Below are 23,443 nucleotides of genomic sequence, written 5' to 3' on the forward strand. Positions count from 1 at the left end.
CCCACGAGTGTTTTCGATCCTACATCGGGCACTCCCAGAACACAGCTTCCCTTGCCCCTTCCCGCAACCTGTCAGGGCGGGAACGCTGGGGTGGCAGGGGGCGGGGCCTCAGGGACCCGGCCTGGGTGGCGCAGGACATAGGGGCCTGGCACGGGCAGGACAGACTGGTGCGGGGCTCCCTCAGAGCAGAGGGCCCCCCGGCGCAGGGAGGAGCTGCGAGGGGGCTGATGGAGGGCACCGCAGCGCCGGGCTCCAGGCACGTCCCGACCCGAGGGGACTCGGGGGCCCTGGTGCTGAGCCTGAGAAGCAGAAATAAGGCTGAGAGCGTGGGCTCGGCTCCCTCCCAAGCCAGGGGCAAGGCCAAGGCCCCCCTCCCCTCCCAGGGCACAGGCTGCGCACGGGCAGGAGGCCACAGCCCCGGCTGCCCGCGGGCCCTTCAGAAACTGCTCCCTAAGTGGCGCTGCCCGGGTTCGGGTTCCCCGGCGAGGACGCCCCCGCAGGCACCTCCTGTCCCCTCAGAGTTGCAGGTCGTCAGATGTTCTCAACCCCTAACGACCACTCGCGTCCCCCGTCTTCACACTTCAGGATACAACTTCCCATTTACATCAAAAACCACATTTCATACCACTTATGACTAATTGTTTTAATGAGAATTCGGGGTTAGCTGTGCCCCCCTCCCCACTTTACTTTCTGGCAAACTATATTGTCAAAAGCATCACCTCTTAAACGGGGGGAGTGGGGGGAGTCTGACAGCATCCAAACCCGGGGAACGAACCCCTGCTGACCCAGCAGATGCTGAAGCCGGACGGGACCTCAGTGCTCGTGGCAGCCGGCCAGCCAGCGCCTGAAATCCGGCCGAAGACGCTCCCCCAGAGAAACCGACCAATCAGAAAACGCAAATGGATGAACAGCTCAGTGCTACCTGAGGTTCCCAATCCTGCGGGGAAGGAAAAGGAGTCTATTTATGGCAAATAATTCTGGGGTTGACTCAATCATTGTGACAGAAAAGAAGATCCCCAACAGGCTTTCATTCTGACCAGCCCCACACATCACTGTACAAAAACCAGCTTTATTGGTTACTGAGCCCGGTACGCCTCTGCTCATGCTCTAGGTCACACCTGCTTCTCCGCTCCGGCCCAGGCTCATGCGCGAGTTACCAGACTAGCAAATAGGAAAACTGTTCTGCAAAACAGCAGCTGTCAGCCTAAGGCATCACCAGCGCTGCAGAAGGAAGCCAGGTTGCTAGGGAGGCCCGCACGGCCCGGGAGGATGGCTTCCGGGACAGGAAACCCTCTCTGAAAGGGCCGACCTGGGCTGCCAACGCGGGAGATGACCGACAGCGCAGACCACACGGTCTTGCTCGAGGCCCCAGCGCACCCCGGGCCCCGAGGCTCGTCCAGCCCGCCCTGCGGAGCAGGGAGGATGGAAATGCTGGAAGGCTGGTCAGGCTCGGTGTAACAGCGAAGTCACTACTAGGAGCGCGGGGCTGGGGCCGAAACGCCTGCTGCGACCGCAGGCCGGGTCCTTGTCCTCCCGGAGCGCGGGCGCCCACGGTCCTCTCAGTCCACGGGGGCGCTCGGAGCAGGGCCGCCCGCTCACTGCATGCCGAACCACTGCTCCTGGTCGGCCCACTGGGCCGCCTCACTGTCGCTGCCCTCCAGGTCCCCTTCTTCCCCACTCCCTTCCATGTCGTCCACATCCTCCTCCTGAGTGGCGTCCGTGGGACTCTCCTCCTTCTCCATCTTCTGCATCCCCTCTAGAGACTTCTGGTCATTGGGGTCCAAACTAGGGGACAACAAAACAAAGGAGAGCCTGAATCTCCGCCTTGCTTCTTGCTGGTCGATGCGTCACCTCCCCGGCACAGCAGTGACGTGACCACCCAGTCGCAGAGAAGCGGCCGGCTCCACAGGCGGGGTCCGGGGGGTCGGTCTGCCACTAGGAGTGAAGAGAGGCGTCTTGTCCTAACCTTTAGAGTTCTCAATTTGGGCTTTTCTCCACTCACTCCTTAACCCGGTCGCGCGTCTTCCCTAGCATCGTGCTAGAGGAAGCTACCAGATAACACACACGAAAAAGCAGTCAACAACCGTTAACAGAAAAAGTCAAATAACGTTAACAGCGCTGGGTTTCCAGGCTGCAGGTTACAGAAAGTACTTATTTTCCTGAGAGAAGAACTGTTCCACGTTCCTAAGCTGCGGACACGCACAGGGCACTGCAGCAGCACGGCCGCGCGCTCAGGAGCCCAAGGACATGTACTTACTCGGCTCCTGAGCAACCTCCCCTCTTTCCTTTGGGGCTGTCACCCAGGCCAGCCGGTGCCCAACCTCTGTCAGACCCCCTCCCGAGAAGTCCGGCATTTTGTTTTCTCGCTTGCTGCTGGGTTTCCAGAAAGCAGGCAACACCCACGTGGGCGCCCCGTTCCCGCGCATGTAACCGCAGGCTGGTCTGCACCACCTCCTCTTCCCCGAAACCCTCCGTGCGGCCCCCGCCCCACGCCCTCCGCGCTCCCGAGACTGAGAGCAGCGGGCGCCGCGACGTCCCTAGTGGCCACGGCGGTGCCGGGCACGGGTGGGGCTTGCTGCGAGCAGGCAGATGGATGTGGTCAGACTCAAAGACAGGCCTCACCACGACCTCACAGACACACAGACAGCCCTCAAAGAAATCACTTCTGTGCTGAGCAGTAAGAACACCACCATTTATTCAGTTTGCTGGGTACCAGGCACAGTGCTAACAGCTTTACATGGAATAATCATTTAATCCTGTTTAATCATTTAACACCTGATCGGGCAGATAGACAAGGAAATCTGTTAGTAACTCACCCAAGACAACAGGTGGTGAAGGTAGTATTCCAACTTCAGAGCTTAAGTTAATTACTACAGCAGGTAGAAATATGGGAAAGTATGTACAATACTTTGATCCGAAAAAGCAGAATATAAAATATATACTACATATAACCCTATAAAAGCATGTGTGTGTGTGGTCACGGCCAGGAAGACGGTCCACGCAAATGGAAACGTGTCACAGGGTGCGGCTGGTGACGCGTGGAATGGCTCTTCAATGGTAACAAACTTAAGGAAAAAACGTCAGACGTCAGGAATTCACAAATTACTCCCCTAGCACTACTGTGATTCCTCTGCTTCCGGCCGCGGGCACGAGGCATGGGTGTGTCTCCAGAGCGCCCTGACACGGCTCCCTGCCTGCGCTACCCGTCCTGGAGCCCCCGGGAGGCTGGGTGCCTACCTTAGTGCTATACTATACTGGTCCATTGCTTCCTGATACTCATTGACAGCTACGAGGAAATCGCCCAGGATGCGGTGCAGGACACAGTCGCTCTGATTAGCAAGGGCATTCCGCAGCAGAGCAATCCCGTCTTCGTATTTCTGTTCTCTGCCTGGGGGAGAATCAAAAGGACCCTCAGTTAACGTATTCCCGTCTCAAGTCTTACACCTAGAACCACAAGACTGATCGCAACCCGATAATCTATTTGTAGGTGTCCTCAGGGGATCAGTGGTGTGGCAGGAAGTGAGAACAAGCTCATCTGGATTCCTATCCCATTAGGGAATCTGCAGTTTGGGTTCCGATTTTTTGAAAGGTCCTATTAACCCAAGTTCAAATAAAAAGCCAGCAGCATTTTATCTGCCAAACTAGCCCAAACCTAGGCGTTAACTGCAAGCTGGAACTAGAAAACCACCACCGCCACCACCACTAAGGGTAAAAGGGAAGCCGTAAGAGAATCCAGATGGGTCGAAACCAGCTATATTCAGTCCAAACTGGTCCAGGGCAACTAAAATCAGATCAAAATGAGCGGGACAAGAACCCACCACGCACAGCCCCGCAGCAGTCAGGCACTGCCAATCCAAGCAGGTCTAAGCCAGCCACATCTGGTCGTGCGAAACCGACCCCGGGGGCTGAGACCAGGCACCCCCCCGTCTGACCGCCCATCACCAGCCGGACTGACGAAGCCGCACAGCGAGCAGGGACGCAAACACACTCACTCAGGAGCTCTGCCTTTTTCACCACAGCCTTAATGTAATCCGGCCTTTGGTTCAGGGCTTTGTCTAGTAACGTTTTGGCTTTCTCCTGCGTCACTGGGTCTTCGAGACACACGGTGGCCAGAAGGGTGAGGGTCTGTGCGTTGGCTCCCAGAGTTTTGTACACGTTGTTGGCCATCACCATCGCCTCACGGATGCTGTTGGAGGCTAAGTAGCACTCAATGAGCCCTGGAACACAACGCGGAGAGCGGCCCGTTACCGCGGGGACAGCCTTCCGGTTTACAGGCCCGCGTTGCCGACGAGGCGCAGGCCGGGGCGCCCCGGTGGGGACAGCGCGCCGAGGGCGTGCTGGGGCAGTGACTAGAACGTGCGCTTCCCCCGCGCACGTGGCGGCCACGGGAAAAGCGGGCACTGCAAAGCCACCGTTGGCTGGCGAAGGAGACGAATACGTCTTAACGGGACGGAAGCTCGCAGGCAGCCCAGCTGAGCGCCAGAGGAGCCAAGGTGACACTCTTCGCTAGCTGAAATAGCGACGTTTCCAACAAAACCCAGGCTCCTCCTGGCAGGCCGCTCGTCCCCAGCTGCATTCTGCCGCCTTCAATCCTAGGTTTAAGCTCCCACAACCCGAAGTGTCTGTCCACTTCTACAAACTGGAGGCCCTCGAGAGCAGCCCGAGGCGGAAGGAAGACTCTCGCTGGGGACGTAAGGTTATCTGCGGGAGCACCTCCGAAAGCCTGGGCTGAGGGCCTCCCTGAACTAGACGGGAAGCCCCAGCAGTCGGACCGACGCACGGACCTGGCAGCCGCTGCCTCTTTGCACGCCCACAGCAGGACGGACGCCCTCTGGGGACCCGCCGGGTCGGCTCGGCGCCCACTCCCACGCCGGGAGATGAGAAGGGAGGAAGTGCTTTTCGGCACCGGCGGCGCCGACACAGAAGGGCAGCCCCAGCCCCAGCCCCGGCAGTGCTGCCCGGCACACGCGCTGCTCAACCCCCGCGGTGCTCACACTTGTGCACAGCCCGCCACGCGCCACGGCCACTTACCCAGGGATCACCTAACTCTTGGGGGTAACGGGCTGGAGTCAGAATACGGTTCTCTGCAACTACCTCCCTGCTAAGGCTTCTCTGGGACGTCCAAAGGAAATGGTCCCCCAGGGCCACCACCGGGAAGGGAAGCTGGCCCGGAGGTGGCGACTTGCGGCCCGAAGGAAGGCAGCCCTGGAAGCCGCGCGGCCAGCCGCCGGGGGGACCACCTTGGCCGGCAACAGCTCCGAGCCGGGTCCCGCAGCGTGGGGGCGGAACTGGGCGCCGCCTCCTGGGGCGCTGGGCGCGAGATGCAAGCGGCCGCGTGGGAGGGAAGTCGCGGTTTCAGGGCTAAGAACTTAGTTTGGAACCATAAGCTTGGCTCGCTGGGGTTTAAGAACAAATCCACAACAGGCACGCTCGCTGGGCTGTCGAGGCAGGTTTGTTCTCTACCCCACTTCCAGATTTAATTTTTCAAATTTGAACTCATCCTCCTGTTAACAGCAAATCACCCCTAGACTCTTGGGTTTATTTTTAAATTCTTATAAAAACAGGCTTTGGAGGAACTGCATCTTGTAAACTATTTTAAAGTCTGTGACTGAGTCACCAGATACTGCGGAAGCTGGCACACACAGCTCCTCTGATCTCCGGGGGTCAGCTCACATGGCCTTAGAATAGGACATAACAAAACGAAGTTGGACCCTGGTCGGGCCCACTCTGAAGGTCACAATGAGCCAACCAGTTCCCACACCCAACACCACCAGACGAATAGGGAGTGACTCTGTAGGTAATATCCTGGCCCAAGGCAAGACCGCCGTGAAAAAGCATAAAGATGTGAAAAACCAGGCAATTCAGCACAGCACCAGCACAGAGATTCCGAGAGTTGGCCCCGTTTGAGAAAGCAAACAAAGGACAAAAACAAGCAAGCAAACAGAAATGACCCCAACCACCACCCACCAAAACCAGAAAGAAGAAAGAGAGCGAGCAAAGGGACTCTGGCAGCAGCACGGGGCGGAAAGCCCAGCGAGCGCCCGAGAGCGACGGCAGTGCCCCAGGCGGCCCCACACCCGCCTGCGCATCAGCGCCTCCTGGGTCTGCGGGGAACACGGGCACCTGCCTCCCGCCCCCAGACCCTGGTGCCGGGGCTGCTGGCGTCAGACTTTCCGAAGTTGCCCCACGGACCCCAACATATGACAAGTGTGGGAACGGCCGCGTAATGAATCCTCCCGCCCCTAACTCCTATCTCACCTTCGTAACAGTCCAGGCGACAGGGGGCAAGCCGGATGGCCTCGCGGAAGTGGATGATGGCTTCCTGGACTCGGCCCATGTTCCTGAGCGCCGCCCCCTTAAGCAGCAAAGCTTGGACGCTGTTGCTGTTCAGCTGAATGGCCTTGGCACCCAGATAGAGGGCCCGGGAGTAGCGCTTGCTATAGAAGCTGTGACACCTGGAGGGAGAACCACCAGCAGCTCCCTGAGAGGGGACCCCAGGCACACGGTGTTTTACTGAGCTCTGCTGCTCTTCACAGACGCTGCGTGGTTTCGCAAACTGAAGGCAAGATCCTCCACCAGCAGAGCTATTATGGCTTGCTTTATTGGGGAGGATGGAACTGAACCACAGTATCTCCAAGGTGTGCCTGTATAAAGAAACTTCACCCCAAAATTAAAGAGACGACCCCGTACATAATCATTACAAACCAGATTTAACCTGAGATATTGGGTTGGCCAAAAAGTTTATATAAATTTTTCCATAAAATAAAAGACTCGTTTTTTCACTTTCACCAATAACTTCACTGACTTGAATATTTTGAGTATGTCGGCTGTCTCCCACATGGTAGGACGCTGACTGGTCTCAATTATTGTCCTGACGTGATCACTATTGACTTCAACTGGTCTACATAGCCACAGTGCATCGTCCAGTGAGAAATTTCCAGCACGAAACCTTACAAACCACTTTGATATATTCATTCAGCCACAGCACCTTCTCCAAAAACTGCACAAATCATTTTTTGCGTTTCACTTGTGTTTTTACCTTTCCTGAAATAATAAAGCATATTACGCCGAAAATGTTGTGTATCTTCTTCCATTTTCAATATTAAAATGGCTACACAAAAATTCACCGATTTTGATAAATTTTTTTTTAATGCACGCTGATATCACAGCTGTCACAATACAATCTGACAAAATTGTTTTGAATGAAGTTAAAGGCAACTAAGCTCTACTAGAGCTGCCTTACGGAAAAAAACAAATGACCTTTTGGCCAACCTAATATTAGTGCAAAAACAGAACAAAAAAAACAACCTACTAAGCATTTATTTTTAAGGGGGAAAATGGATATAGAAGGAGGAAATTATGGAAAAGAACCCGACGCCCTGGACATGTTATGAGATCAGACACATACAGGGACTTTGTAAAGGCAGGTCGGTAACAGAGCAGCAGTCCCCGGCCTGCTCACCACGCACGATGCGTTCATTATCTAACACCCACCCCACAAAGCGGGGTATAACCCTCCTTTTCCAAAGGAGAAGAGAGATTCAGAGGGAAATCATGTGACCAAAGGCCATGATTTGAATCCAAGTCTGATTATCTCTTACATCTGTGTTTTCAAACTATATTCTATTCAAAAACAACCAAAATTTCCCGAAGGGACTTTGAAAACTGGGGAGGAAAGGGAGCGCGTGAACATACCCAGAGACCACCCAGGGCTCTGCGTGCTGGTCAGAAATATTGAAAAGGCGGCAGCCAAGGTTCTCCACATCCTCCAGGCGCCCTTCCCGTGCCAGGAGGTAGCCGTATATGTCCATTCCTACAAAGGAAGAGGCCCTTTTAGCAAGGCGGGAGGGGCCTTTGTGAAGGAGAAGCACCCCTGCAGAGCCCGCCCCGAGGCCCCAGCTCCTTTAGGGTCTGAGCCCTTTCCACCATCAAAAGCTCCTCCCACCAGCAGTCCCAGTTTCCGACAAAATGACTTACAGAAAGGCAAAACACACTCAGGACTTTTAAAAAAGCAAAGGAGCAGCAAGACTCAGCCGACGGCGTGAAAGCCTGTCATTTTCGGGCACTGTGTGGCCCTGCCTCCCGCAGCATGATGTACAGCTGGCCTAGCTCATGCCAGAAAGGCCCCAAAAGGGGGTCGAGTAAGTTCTCTCTCCTAAGGCGTCTAGGCACAGCCAGGAGGGCACAATGCACATGCCGGTTAGTCTTGGAACAATGTCAGGCGATTCCAGAAAAAGCGTCGCGTCTAGTTCTGAAGTCTGGTTCGTGGAAGATCATCCCCCCACACCTGCTTGTTACTCAGGTTCTATAAAAAGGCCCCACGCCGCCGGTCACCTGTCTCTGACCACCGCTCCCTGCCACCCCTGCAGACGCCCAGGGGGACGCCCCCGGCCAGCGCTGCTGCAGCGCTCCCTGCCAGCCCGACTCTGGTCCGTTTCCAGCGCCACGCTGACTCCTGCCAGGCTGCTATTTCTCGACCACCGTTTCCATTGTGGGCACGGGTGGCTTGGAGAAGAGAAGCAAGCACCGAGCGGGAGGGAGACCTTGACAAACACCTTCGTCTTCCTCCTCTCCCCGCGCCGTCGTTCTCGGGGCTCACGTGTTTACAAAACTTTATCGTGAGGTCAGTCTGATGGCCTTTGGGGGTCTCCATGGGCAGAGGCCAGCCAACCGATGTGACCTTCCCCCCCACCACCACCCCCGAGCACACTCCCTTCACCTGCTGCCAGTCACCCAACAGCCACCCTTCCCAAGTCCCTGGGGCGCCCCCATCAGCTGCAGCCTTATCTCAGATCGGCAATCCCATCTGTTGTTCACTCCTGCTCAGTTCCTTTAATCACCTAACCCCTTTCTTACTATCTGTTCACTGAGGGCGCAGTGAAGCTAACGCCCCTAAAAGGCTACTACGGTTCTGGGGATGCCATCCAAACCCTCCGTCAGGCACACCGTAAATCTACAAACTGTAAGGCGAGGCCGACTCCTTCCAAAAGGAGAAAAGCTAAAGGATGACCTGCGGGGAGAGGTCACCTGAACAAAGCAGAAACAACTGCTCCCATGGGATCGCTCGGTTGCTCAGAGACTCGTGTTACGGCCTCCACAAAGGCAAACGGCTCCTGTAATAAACCTTACGGACCATTTCCACGGAAAATGGCATCAGAAGGTCATCCCGATCTTCTCTGACCTGCCCCTCTGCAGCCACTTCCTCCCCGCCCCCGAGAATTACTCACCTTTTATCAGATAAGGATCCAACATCTGTGCTTGTTCAAATTTGAGGACAGAGTTTTTATTGTCTCCAGCTCTGAAGTACAGATCTGCCAAGCTCCCCAGGAGATCCACGTTATCCCGCAGTAGTGACTTTTTCTCGAGTGAACTTTAAGACATTAAACACTGAACCTTAAAATCTGTTACAAATCCTTAGTTGTTAAATCTGAATAACAGGCACATAGGCACTATTTTTTGTGTATGTATAAAATTTTTCATAAGAAGAACGACATTAAAACCAAACTGTGTAGTCCTGGCCTAGTAGCGCGGTCAGTTAAGAGTCCCACCATGCCAAGGCTGTGGGTTCAATCTCCAGACAGGACACATACAAGACTCAACCAGTAATGCGCCAGTACATGGGACACAATCGGACGTCTCTCTCTCTTCCCACTTCCCCTCTCTCTATAAAATCAATCAATAAAAATTTGTTTTAAAAACGGTGTACACTAGACTTTCTTATTCTGATCTTATGATTTTAAAAAGTCATACAGGATAAGATGGCAAATACACAAAATAAAGCAGCAGTCCCTTATTGCCTAGACAGAACGTTCCGGCTGCAGTGTCTCAGCGGGCAAACACATACTCTAGGGGGTGAAATGTAACGTCGCTCACAAGTGACAGCTACTTTTAACCCGGTGACTGTACCGCACAAACCCTGGTCTCCTGTTCCTGGACGTGACCTGACTAGGAAAACCACACCAGCCCTAGACTCACAGCCCAGGACAGATGGGGTCAAGCACGACACGCGGCAGCAGCCTGCCCGGCAGGGTCACTGCTCTGCAGGCACAGAGCCAAGCCTGGGCCGAGTCTCCATGTAGCGGGTGCTCAGCGGCTTGTACACCTGGACCGTTGAGCACACAAGAGGCCAGCAAAGCCGGGACGCCTGGCCGCAGCACAGGAGCTGAGCCCCCAGCCGCCCCGCTGTGCTCACGGAGACGCGGCAGGCCTCCGTGTCGGGACGGGCCTGCGACCACTGGACCGGTGCCGCGGCCCTCACCAGATGGTGCTGATCGCCCTCGAGTTGTCGCCGGTGTGCACAAAAGCATACGCTTTGATCCACACGGAGAGCCAGTCCAAGTTAGGCACCGTCTGGATCACGTTCATCGTCATCGATGCCACCTCCGCGCCTTTCACAGAGAGCGACAGCAAACCTAGAGCAACGGGAAGCGGGGAAGGCGGTGAGGGCGGCACGTCTCCCACGGCGCAGCAGCTCCAGGAGCTCCGGGAGTGCCAAGGCGTCCCTTTCCTTCCCTGTTCAAATCGAGACGGACGTGACAGAACAAACAATGTAATGTTTCTTGATCGGTGAAATACATGACAATGGTAATTATTAAGTCACTCTCTGCACGTTACACTTAATAAAAAATAAAGCTATTCTCGTGTATAGCCAGGACTGAGAGCTTACGCGCCAACGCTCCGTGCGCGCAGGCGGGGGACCTGTACCTAGAATGGCGTCCAGGGCTAACGGGCACTGCCGCAGCACCTCCTTGTAGCTGGTGACTGAAGGGCGCTCCTGACCGGCCTTCTTGTACAAGTTCGCCAGCATCATGTTTATCTGGGATAAACAAAAACAAAAGACAGTAAGATTAGGTGTATGTTGCAAAGAAAATATTTCACCATCACTGTAAGTCCTGATTTTTATTACCAGCTACTATTTTACTTTTCACTGGAAAATCTACCCACAACCCCATGAAAAGAAACAAAGACCGACCCCATTCTTCAAACCAAACAAAAAAATCACCACCTTTGTATTTCCTGTGTCCTCCTATTTCTAAAAGGAAATTCATATTCCTTTCACTTACCCCACCAAAAGGTCCAATAATACCTGGACCAAAGACACTGCCTCTGGAAATGGGAGTAACATTCATTTGAGAAATGTTATAGAATTCTAATTACCTTCATTCTTTCTCTTAATACAAAAGAGAACCACCCTAGAAGTGCTCAAGTTTACATATGTTAAATGCAATTAACATCAAGGCATAGAAAGTGAGGAATCCTAACAGAGCTGGTTAGGGAAGATCAGATGACTTGTCCCCAAAAAGGAAATGACAGATACAAAAGTACAATGCTTGGCTTCTCTCTGACAGTCTAGCAACCAGACTCTAGATTTTCTAAGGCTTACCCTTTTGACCAAAAGGTACTACCTGACTCATCCAAGTTATGCTACAAAAATCAAACTCTACCTGACCTTTAGAGGTGACAACGATCCAGAGATTAGTTACACTATTTAAGTAGTATAATTCAAATATGTACCTCTGTAAAGCTCTACTAAAGTAACCCTTCCAAAAATGCAACAGGGAAAATTTGAGAAAACCTAAAACTTCCAAAGAATGTAGAAGGTACAGGGAAGGCATAAATGATCTTGAAAGTGCAGAGAAAAATACAATATTCCAATTTAAAATTAATAGATCATAATACAACACAGAGTTTGCCAGACCATTAACCTAAGGAAGCAGTCGATGTGAGGGCACAAAGGAAAACACCCCACTCCCAGTCTCTTCAGTCATCTGTCGTTTTGTGCACCAGAAAGTTACTCGAAAGAGTGGCTCTTAAGATGAAGAACATCTGTTCAAATCATGGACTTGCAGTATATAAACCAAGTTAGTGTGGCAGTAATTCGCCGTGACACAAACAATGGAATATCAGAAATAAGGCTACTTTCTATTTGGCCTCAGATTTTTCCATTTTAGGCTATGAGGAAAATGCAAAAGAAGATACTTAAAGGAAAACTCCAGTATTAGTGTCAATACTTAAAAAAGAGTAAGAAGTTTAAATTTAAGAAACTTCTGACTGCTTGTTATTAACAAATCATGACTGATGGACCAACAAATATTAAAATTCCCTTTAAACTACCTGTCACTTCAAAGGAATGAGTTCTGAGCACCACATAGTGAGGAAGTCAATTCTTGTTAAAACAAACTCTTACCTGGGAACATCACAAAGCCATGTCCCACCAGTTATGAACGCTAGCAGTCATAATTTTCTAGAAAAATGAGTGAGGAATTGTTTGCTCTTAAAAGTTGAAGATTTACCCAGATAAAACAACCTCACACTGCAATTTTCCTTTAGAATGGGGAGGATGTGTGGCAGTGTTTGCCACACATTAACAGACGCTCACTTAGACGTGTTCTGACTCACTTCCTTGTCCCTCACAGAGGCTGAGAAGCCAGTAAACTCCCTAACGGACAAGAAAGAAAAACTGTAAATATTATTGGTTTATGTTTGAGGCACATATCTTTGCTTGCTCTTGGCTACAACAGGTCTACAGAATGAAGAATAAGTACCCCTAATAAATGTAGATTTCTCTAGTCCCTCTTAAATAATGGCAGCACACACCAAAGTGCTGGATACTATAAGTGACTTCTTTGTCATCACCCATTGTTCCCAAACTCCTTCAAGTCATTAATGAGAAAATAATGGTGCATTTCCAGTAAGATAATGAATAGGTATAATTCAGTCTATAATCAAAACAGCACCTTCCAAAAGGATGATATTCTTCATAGATGCAAAATACCATTCTTTGGTTAAGTCTTTCATAGGGTACCAAAACGCAATTCAGTATAAAATCACTCAAGCTTATTATGAGACAGGATAGTCTATCATATGCTTCCAAATATTTTTAATAGCAGCCACCACCATAAAATATACTAGGGAAATAGCTTAATTGTAAAAACTCAGAAAATCATAAATACACCCTCAATTTGAGGAGATACTTAAGCACATTCTCATCAAGTTTAATTGGTTACTTTTAAAACCCAGTAACATTTAGGTGAAAAAACACTAACGAAATATACTAGGTCCTAACTGCTTAGATGCCTTTTCTCTTAAGAGCAGAAGGATGAACACGGACATCTCACAGATAAAACTCTTCATGTTAAGCACGCGTTACACAGAACAGGTTTTCAATGGAGAAAGACAGGTGACATGCGAGTATATGGTAAAACAGTAAATGCTGGGGTCAATTCAATCCTAAGAGCAAGGATTTGCACTGTGCTTCTAAACCGGACTTCAAAAAACAAAACAAACAGAAAAACCACCTGTAATCCAAGATGCCCAATGTAACGCTCCTTACAGTATAGCACTTTAAGAAAATAAAGCTCAGATTGGTAGCTTGGCCAAGCAGACACTGCCCACAGCTTGTGAGCCCCAAAACTGAGACAAGACACCAGGTCTTTTGATTTCCGTTGCAGGTGTTCTAGTCACTCTAATGTGTTGCCAAAGTGAACACAAATACACATTCCAAACACAAGTAAGGACAAAGGGGTCTTGTAGACTTGATTTTAAAAATGAAGGGAATAATAAAGTGTGTACCCCTAAGGATGCAAAAAAAGAGGTTCTAAAACAGCACTGCTCCCCTTGGCAGTAAACTGCAAACCACTCTTCTCTCCAGTAAGAAAAACCAAAGAGCAAGCACCTGCAATACCCTGCAGCTGAATTCTCAGGGTCTCCTAACAAGGTCACTTTCCTACCTCTGACCCCCTAACTCCATTAACAAGGGAGCAAAGTGAAAATCAGAGGCAAGACTACAACGTTCAGATGAACCCCTAATGTACAGAGAAAACATGGAGGAGGAGAGGTGGAAGGAACGGAGAGTTGAAAGTGATATAATAACTTACTTTGGGGGTCCTCTGTCTGGAAGGGATCCCATCAAGTATAGCAATGGCATCTTTATCCTGTTTCAGCATGGTGTAACATTCTGCCATTTTGTATTTCACTTCAATTTCAGATGGCAGACACTGAAAGGGAATGAAAAATCTCTTCAGAATGTTGAGTACAGCAGTTCTTCAAAATGTTAAGCAGTTACGGTACTACCCGGCAATCCCGCTCCCACATAGGCAGCCACGAGAACTGAAAACATATCCACGTAAAGCCTGCACACCAACGTTCCTAATAGCAGTAATAATAAATGAGAAGTGGGAACAACCCAAATGCCCAAGAACAGACAGAATATGGCACATCCACCCATGGCTCAGCTGGTCAGTGTCATCCTGGAAACTGAAAGGCCGTGGGTCTGACTCCCAGTCAGCACACGCCTGGGTGCAGATTTGGTTCACGGGGGCGTGTGTAAGGCAACCGACCGATGCTTCTCTCTCCCTTCCCTTCTCTCTAAGATCAGTAACCATGCCCTTAGGTAACGATTTAAAAAAAAAATAAAAAAAAGGTATATCCACACAATGGAATATTATTTGGCAATAAAAATGAAGAACTGATTCATTCTATAACATGATCAACCTTGAAAATATTACAGCACATATTGTATGATTCCATTCATATGAAATGTCCACAACAGGTAAAGCCATAGACACGGAAAGGTTAGTGATTCCCAGGGGCTGGCAAGATAATGGGCACTGGGTTTTTCTCGGGTGATGAAAATATTCTGGAATTAGATAGCAGTGATGGTCGCACAATTTTGTGAATATATCAAAACTCAATGAAGTGTGAATTTCATTAAGGGAATTATATATCTCAATTTTTAAGAAAGTCCTTAATTAAATGTAGTTAATTCACAAGAATGGTTTAGCATGTTTGCCTGGCACACCAAATGGTAAAAGTTAGCTATTTACATGAATAATCCTATGTGGATGATTATAACTTCTATTCAGTGTCAGAAAACAGAAAATCCTGGCAATCAGCTCTCTAACGACAAAAAGCAAATGTTTTACATAATGAGATATAAATATAAAACAAGATGAAGCTCTACAGGTTTAAAAAAAGCAACTACATGAATTTGTCTCTCAATGTGGAAAAATACAAAGCAGAAGAAAACATGGCTTATAATTTCAGTCCCAGTTCATTCTACTGACATTCCTTTTAAATATAAGTTGCATGTATAATTTAAATTTAAAAACAGGTTCAGCCCTGGCTGGGGTGGCTCAGTGGATTGGGCGCCGCCCTGCAAACCAGAGGGTTGCAGGTTCGATTCCCAGTCAGGGCACAGGCCTGGGCTGTGGGCCAGGTCCCCGGGCAACCACACTTGATGCTTCTCTCTTTCTCCCTCCCTTCCTCCCCCTCTAAAAATAAATAATCTTTTTAAAAAGATAAATAAAGACAGGTTCAAAATGAAAAGTAAAAGATTCTCTCTCCCTAAAGCTTTACATCACTAAATTTATTCCCTTTGTACACAAACTTTTCCACACATATTATCATATACATTTAAAGCATATACCAGGATATATTTATGTATCTAGAAACCATTCCCTTTAAACAAATAGTATTGAACACACTGCTTCATTTTCTTTGCTATTATATACAGTTCTATCCAAATCAGCACATACAATCTATCCCCTTTTTCATTTAATAGTTTCCTCATATTCCGTCTTGGGGCTATACCTTAGCTAGCTCTAACTAATGAACACGCCGCTTCCTTTCTTACCATTACAAACAGCGCTGCAATAAGTAGCCATTATTATATATCCTATAAATCTTTTGAGTCTACTATTAGAGTTAATTTCTAACAATGGAATGGCTCCATCAAATGGTGAAATTACAATCCCCCCTTCATTTATTTAACTAATTATTAAACAACTATCAGAAATTGGCAGGAATTCTTAGATTTCCCATATATTTCTGCAGGTACTCACAATCATAACATTTGAGTTACGTTTTATTTTATTATTTTTAAAAATATTTTTAAAAAAGATTATTTACTTATTTATTTTTAGAGAGAGGGGAAGGGAGGGAGAAAGAGAAGGAGAGGAACATCACTGTGTGGTTGCCTCTCGCGCACCCCCACTGGGGACCTGGCCCGCAACCCAGGCCTGTGCCCCAACCGGGAACCGAACCAGTGACCCTCCGGTTTGCAGGCCGGCGCCCAATCCACTGAGCCACACCGGCCGGGGCTGAGCTACATTCTAAAGTTGTACTTTCATTAGCATTATAAAAAACTTAGGTTTTGAGTTCTTTTTTTTTAATAAAAGGGAGGAACCATGCATGACCTGGTTACAACCCAGATAATTCTTAGTTAATTCCATTTTTAGGTTCGACCACAGTGAATTTTGCTTTTAGCCTTTAATGTTTGGTTCAATGCATTCTTTCATCCAAATGATCTTTCATCCTTGTTTCTCAAGTCCCCTTTACGATTAATTTTATTTTACCATTTCTCACATCTGAGCAGCCGTCTTGTAACTTTCTCCAGTGTGTCCCCGCCCCACCTCCCTGCCCGCCCCCATCACACTATCCCCACCCACCTGACTCTGTGGGGTGGACGCGGAATTCCCCGTGGAAGGCCTCACTTTTGACGTCTTGCTCAGGGCCTTCTTCTGCTGTAAGGCCACGGTGTACTTACTCACGGCGTTGCGGTACTCCTTGTCGTGAAAGAGAGAGTCTGCGTGGTACACCAAAAGCTGGTACTTCTGGGCCGGGGAGAATAACTCACTAGAAAACGAAGAAGGGACAGCCCGTAAACGGGTTGTTCGGAAATGCTGGCAAATACACGCCTCCTTAGCGTCTGAGCCGGGCACAAAACCTCCCGGAACGACCGTTTACGAGAAGGCCAATGTGCCCGAAGCGCTAAAGTGAGAGGCGTGAGAGTCGGTCTCTACTCTGGTCCGCTCAGCACCCCCAGGAAACTGCCTTCCACTGTTGTTCCCTTGTGTCCTTTACTTCCTGTGAAAGCAACGACGCCTCCAAATCTGCAGAGGCACCCGAACAGCAACGGGACAGAGCTTTTCTTCCACTTCCTTAACCCGGGACCCCTTAACTAGGTGTGACAGATAGCCATACTCCCTCATATTAACGCCGGTTCTTAGGATAAGACCAAGGACAACCACAATGACTTAACTGGCGTCACCAGAGGAGGGCTGAAAACTTGGAAAGGAGAAGCTTCGCCACTTGCATCCTTTTTAGGAAGGAACTGAACAAACAGGTCTGTAGGTAACCCAACACCCTTCAGACACCAAAGGAAACAGGAAAAGTGAGATGCACTGAAATATGGGGATAGGTTAAGCAAGCAGGATAAGACGACCGGTCTTATTTGGTAACGGTTTTTTTAAAAAAAGATTATATACAAAAGTAAACTACTAGCACTAGAAGAATTTCTATCTCCTCGGGGCTCAGGAGTTTCAGGACAGTGTAAGGAAACCAATGTCCCAAAACTTTCTTTAACCTTGAATATTGCTCACAAGCTGGCTACGGTTTTTCACAGGAAACTCCTATTTTTAATCTCCTATCCCACTCCTCCTCCGCTTCCTCCTCCCCAAGTTAAGAAGAGTCTGTTTTTCTTTGACAGGTGAAAGCTATACCTGCTTAAAATGAAAGAACAAAGAGCTCTGCAGACAAGTGACTTCCGATGAGAGGCTGCCGGGCCGGGGAACCACTACCAGGTGCGGGTTTCTGTCCCCGGACGGACCGGGCGGGAACGCGCAGTGGTCAGGGCTGCACAGCCCCGTGTATATATTTAAAACCACAGAAATGTGTGATTTAAGAGGGTGAACTCCACACTATGTTAATTTTATCTTAATAAAAAATATTTTCTAAAAAAAGGAGAGAAAGTTTAAACACAGGACATGAAGTTAGAAAGGGAATTCGAGGACTGGAAGGCTGAGGGCACAGGCCCGAGAGCTGGGGAGTCTCTGCCGACCCGGAGTCTCCGCGTCAGCGAGCAGCGGGCCCCGACGGGAACCGCGACCCCGCGCGGAAAGCACCCGGCGTCCCCGCTGCAGCGCCCACGCCGGCCTCTCCGCGCGCGGGGCTGCGCCTGCGACGCTGGGGGACCCGCGACCGGGACCGGCGCAGACGCGGCGCTGCGGCCCTCTCTGCTGCCCGGGCCTCCCCCCGGTGGTGCTGCCACTTCGGTGCCCAGTTTTAAAGCGTGAACAGCCAGGGCCAGGGCTGAGCGCCCCCTGAACCAGGAAACCGCCGGCTTAACCCGATACGAAGTCGTGCGGGCGGACTTCTACCTGTGACGTGCGCAGGATCCCAGGACGACGACGGCCTGGGGGACCCCGCGCGCTGACGCACCCCCCACCCCGTGCGGGGCTCCGGCAGCAACTCGGAGGCGGACAGAGGACGGCGACAAAACGGCGGGTGGCAGCGGCGGTCCCAAAGCCGGAGGGGAGGAACCCGCCCGCCCGCGAGCTCCAGGGTCCCCCCGAGGAGAGGGCTCGAGGCTGCGGCGCGTCAGAAGGGAGGCCCCGGGGGACAAAAGCCCCCGACGCGGCCGTGGCGCTGCCTGGGCACGGCCAGCAGGAGCGGCGCGCTCACGGCCCCGGGCCCGGGCCGCTTGCACCGGGGTCAGGAGCCACACGGAGCAGGGACCTCGCCTCCCACGTTCGGGACAGAAGAAGGGACGCTGCGCCGGCACTTACTGTGACGGTCACTTGGCAACACATACAAACACCGAACCGGACGCCGGACCCGTGAAACTAACGCAACGGGACACGTCCACTGCACCTCCATTTTTAAAAATAAAGGGGTGCGAATGTCAAGCAGGGCAAAGCGGTGGACGAGCGAGAAGGAAGGGCGCCGACGGGCAGAGGAGAGCCCTCCGGAAGGGACCCCGGGGCCGAGGCCGCGGAAGGACGCAGCCGGGGGCGCGAGCCCTAGGCTGGGCAGCGACTGCGAACGCGCCCGCCGACCGCGAGCGTGGGGGCCGGGGTCGGGCGGAGGCGGCGGGGGCCGCAGGGCGGCGAGCGAGTGTCTGAGGCTAACTCCGGGGGGCACATGGCCGGCCCCCTCGGCGCTGGGAAGGAACGTGAATCCGGGCACAACGGGGACATGTACGCGGGGGAGCGGCGCGCACTGACGGCTGCACAGCGCCCTGCGCCGCCTCCGTCGTTAAGGCTCACGGAGCCGCGGCTCGGAAAACGCGCGAGCGGGCGCCTCCCACCCGCATCGAGGGGTCCGCCGAGGAAGGGAGGGGCCCCCTAATCCCCGCCCGGGAGGCACCCGTCTCACAGCGGGACAAAGGCACGGGGCCAGGAGACGCGGCTCCGTGAGCTCGGGGGGAAACGCTCTTCAGGAAGGAGCCGGGAAGACAGGAATCCGCCCAGCGAAGTGACAGTCCCTGCGCCTGGTGACAGGTTCCTCTGGAAGCCCTCCGCCCCCAGCTTTTGGGGAGCCCTCGCCAGGCTGTCCTCGCGGCCTTCCCCTCCCATTTCTCGAAGCTGCCTCCGCTCGACAGTCCCTGCAGCGAGCGAGCTCATCCCAACGCCGGGCACAACGCGGGGACCCAGTGAACTCAGCAGCGGCCCGCGGCCGCTCCTTCCCGCCAGTCCCGAGGCCGCTCCCCGCCTCAACTCACGGGTTGTTATTACTCATTGTAAGTAACAAGCTGCTGAGGAGCCGCACGTTGGAGTGCAGCCCCGCGGCCGCCATGTCTCGCACGTGGTCTATCACATTCATCCTGCCCGGCGAGGCCGCGGGGAGCGGCGGCAGCGGCACGAAAAGCCGGTAGGAGATCCTCAAAGAAGACTCCAAAATGGCGGCTTCCCCGGGGTCCATCGGGTCCTCGTGTGGCACCGCCCCCCAGGAAATAGGCAGCTACTGAAGTGCCTGGATTAAAAAAAAAAACAAAAAACCTCAATTCCTCCCCCACCCCAAAGCACCCCTCACCCCGCCTTGAGATGGAATGATTTGGTTTGGGTTTTTTGTTTTATTTTAGCAAAAGCCACATCAATAAGCCACACCTTACTGAGGACTTACAATGTAATGGGGACAAAATACATGCTCAAGTGAAATGAGTCTGGTAGGAGTTGTGTGTCTCAGGAACTAATAAAAATGCATGAACATTGATCACAAGTAAAAGTGAATACAGTAGGTTATGTCCGTTGGGAACCCGGAGAGCTATATTTAAATATTTTAATCAGGCGCCTGGGGCAGTCCTGCTGTCACACCCACGCATGCGCACCAGGCTGAGGGCGCCACGCCCCCTCTTCTAAGGTATCGTGGACCGCCGGAGTCAGGCTTCATTCATCCTCTGTCGGTTGTTGGAGCGCTGCCTCGGTATTCCATGAAAAGACACGGAAGACACTTTTAAGTGCACTGAAAGAAGCCAATTGTTAAAGGCTACATACTGTATGGTTCCAACTATACGACATTTGCAAAAGATAAAACAATTTTAAAAAAATCAGTGGCTGCCAGGGGTTGGAGGGGCAGCGGGAGGTGGGGGTGGAAATAAGTGGATCACGGGATTTTTATGGCAACGAAACTATATGATACTATAGTAGTGTACACATGTCATCGTATACTTGTCAAAACTCATCGGATGTACAAGATAAACTATGGACTTCGGCTGGTAATGATGTTACCACACTGGTGCTGATGCTGATAGTGGGGGAGGCTGTGCGTGTGTGACACGCAGGGGTCGGGGGGTATGTGCGAACTCTGTTTTCCATTCAATCTTGCTATGGACCTATCATTGCTCTAAAAGATAAAGCGAGGAAAGAGGTGTGCCCCTATAAAACTGACCTGCTCTGGGTGTCGCTCAACAATGTCTGGCACACAGTAAAACACTAAAATGTACGCTACTGTACTTTATTCTATATTAGAAAGACTTCATAGTTAAAACCACATCTAATAATAGTCAAAAGGAGGAAACAATTCAAATGTTCACCAGCTGATGACTATATAAACCAAATGTGCTATATCCCTACAGCGTAATCCGATTCAGCAAAAAATAAAAAGAACACACTGCTGATAACACGGATGAATCTCAAAAATACCGTGCTAAAAATGAAATCATGCTAGGTGAAGGAAATGAGAAAAAAAATCACATAATCTCTGCCTACATTTATATGAAACACCTGGAAAGGACAAATCGGTAGGAACAGAAAGATTCATGGTTTGTGGTACTGAGGGTAAGAATGGGGAGTGATTGCGATGAGCAGGAGAGATCTCCTGGGGTTTGATGGGAATTGTCTAAAATTGATTGTGATGATTGCTGCCCAACTCTGTAGATTTACTAAGAAATCACTGAATCGTACACTTAAAATGGGTGATTTTTTTCTTTTTTTGAGATACAGTAATCAGTTGCCTCTTGCATGCATTCAACTGGGGACCTGGCCTGCAACCCAGGCATGTGCCAGGAATGGGAATTGAACCGGCGACCTTTGGGTTCGCAGGCTGGCACTCAATCCACTGAGCCACACCAGCCAGAGCTAAAATGGGTGATTTCTATTTTATGTAAATTATACCTCAATGAAACCATTAAAAAAGGACATGTATAGCAATAAACATATATCCAGGGGGACAAGGCCTCCTCTTTCATGGAACCATCTTCTAAAATGATAATTTTGGAACTGGAGGGGACTTCAGAAATTAGCTCACTTTCATTCTTCCTTTTATGGGTGAGGAAACTGAGGCCCATAACTGACATGACTAGACAGACACACAGCTGGCTGTGAACCTGTAAGTCAGCCACTTAACAGACGCAGAATGACGTGGATCCTGTGGGGTGTTGAATCAGATACATTAGAGGAACAATTTATTAATGTGAATGTTCTGCTCCACTTAAGTTCATTTCTACACGTCCAGCCGCCTCCTAGGAATGAAAACCTTTCCCAGCTGCATTAGCCATTTTTCTTAGATCTGTCTTTTGTACCAGGGGAAAAACACAACACTTGTAAATTGCTCTAGAGGAAACATTACTTAACATCCCTTAAGTGTCTCCTGGCAGTGATAGCCTTCCTCCTTTTAGTGGAAAGGAACTTCAGGACAAAGAATCTGGCAGAGTAACTGGAGGGAACACATACGCCATCTTTCCGAATGATTTTCCCTCTGTTCAGGAAAAGTGGCTGGCAGGACAACGTTCTGGAGTTCTAAGATATCCAGCTTGGCATTCTGTTTATAAGCTGGTCAGAGGAGTAAGACTGAGGCAACTCACTCATTCACACACAAATGCAAAACAAAGAGGGCTTGCCCCAGAGTTCAACTGCCATAAAATAAAGTTTTCTGGAGACTTCATTATTAATAACTCCAAGGAATTCCTTTCTTGGAGTTCCATGTTTTACTGATAAACTTCTTATTCTGATTAACCTCTTAGACTGTCTCAGGGGTCAGAATCTATCTCCTAACTCCACTAGAACTTCCTGTCTCAAGTCTGTGCTTCTATTCCTGACCTTTCATGTATATTTGGTTTTGCCTGCCAGGTATCATGCCAGCTATCAGCTGCCCCCTAAAACTCAAGTGTGCTTCAGAATTAAACAGTTCTCCCCTTCCAAAGGACTCCAAGTCCAATCACCTACTTCCAGAAGTTTCCCTGGACAACCCAGTTTATGTCTGCTGTCCGAGAATTAATCATAGCATACTCTTTAAAGCTCAAGAATTTGCATGGCAAATCATATCGTCAGCCAAGCTACTTCCATCAAAGGCATTGGAATTTCCATTCCAAGTTAACTAGACTCAAAACCTCTAAACCTAACTCAGCTGCTAAATCCAATGCAGTGGAATCTTCTTTTAGGATGTCCCTCAAATCTCCTGTTATTTTTACATCCTCAGTAACACTCATGAAGCCCTTACATTGGGACCACTAATAAATCTTACTCCCTGACATCTCTCCCTCTCTGTCTAGGCTCTCAAGACCTTCATTCATTCAATATATACTTGAGTGCCTACTGCATGCACCTCACTGTCCCAGGCATTGGGGCTACAATGATACATGGCCAGTTACCATGTAAAAAAAAACTTAAATAGCAATATAAGACAGCCAGATAGTGATTAAGGAAGAAGTCTTAAGGTGTCGCGTGATAAAATGACAAATGATTTTTTTAAGCACTATGAGAAGCAGAACTGGAACAGACGCTTGTACGTACATTGGAGTTCATTACAACATTATTCACTATGGCCAAAAGGCAGAAATAACCCATCAACAGCTGAATAGTTAAACAAAATATGATATATCCATATAATGGAGTATTACTCAGCCATAAAAAAGGTTCTCGCATATGTTACATGGACGAACCCTTAAGCTAAGCAAAAGCCAGCCACAAGAGGACAAATAATTGTGTGATTCTCTTTATATCTAGAAATTCAGACAGAAAGTAGATTAGAGGTTACCAGGGGCTAGGGGGATGGGGAATGGGGAAATATTATTTTATGGGTACAGTTTCTGTTTGGGGTGATGAAAAAGTTTTAAATTAGAATGTCAATATTGTTAAAATGGAACATTTTGTTATAATAATTAATAATGTAATAGGCTAAAAACCATTGACTTGTATACTTTAAATATGTGAATTATATGGTATGT

General features: G+C 49.9%; 1 protein-coding gene across 1 annotated transcript; it reads right to left on the bottom strand.

Annotated features, from left to right (window-relative positions):
* Window positions 1–1,595: 1,595 nt before the first annotated feature.
* Window positions 1,596–19,716, bottom strand: ANAPC7 (anaphase promoting complex subunit 7). The gene is made up of 11 exons (XM_090290876.1): window positions 19,502–19,716; window positions 16,449–16,635; window positions 13,878–13,997; window positions 10,705–10,816; window positions 10,259–10,412; window positions 9,228–9,370; window positions 7,696–7,813; window positions 6,259–6,455; window positions 3,993–4,217; window positions 3,238–3,388; window positions 1,596–1,785 (listed from the first exon to the last, which is right to left on the bottom strand). Exons 1-11 carry the CDS (start codon window positions 19,699–19,701, stop codon window positions 1,596–1,598), a joined length of 1,797 nt encoding a protein of 598 aa, XP_090147002.1. The 5' UTR covers window positions 19,702–19,716.
* Window positions 19,717–23,443: the final 3,727 nt, after the last annotated feature.

This window comes from Furipterus horrens, unplaced genomic scaffold, assembly GCF_987537825.1.
Source record: "Furipterus horrens unplaced genomic scaffold, mFurHor1.1.pri manual_scaffold_11, whole genome shotgun sequence".
Lineage (NCBI taxonomy): Eukaryota > Metazoa > Chordata > Mammalia > Chiroptera > Furipteridae > Furipterus > Furipterus horrens.

What these genes read in the sequence shown, in the direction of transcription:
- ANAPC7 (XM_090290876.1), bottom strand. Translation starts at nt 19,701, where the DNA reads ATGGACCCCGGGGAAGCCGCCATTTTGGAGTCTTCTTTGAGGATCTCC. An exon ending in GGATCCTTATCTGATAAAAG is followed by an intron (nt 7,814 to 9,227) that starts GTGAGTAATTCT and finishes CTTCCTTTGTAG; the next exon opens with GAATGGACATATACGGCTAC. An exon ending in GAAAAAGGCAGAGCTCCTGA is followed by an intron (nt 3,389 to 3,992) that starts GTGAGTGTGTTT and finishes ATTCTCCCCCAG; the next exon opens with GCAGAGAACAGAAATACGAA.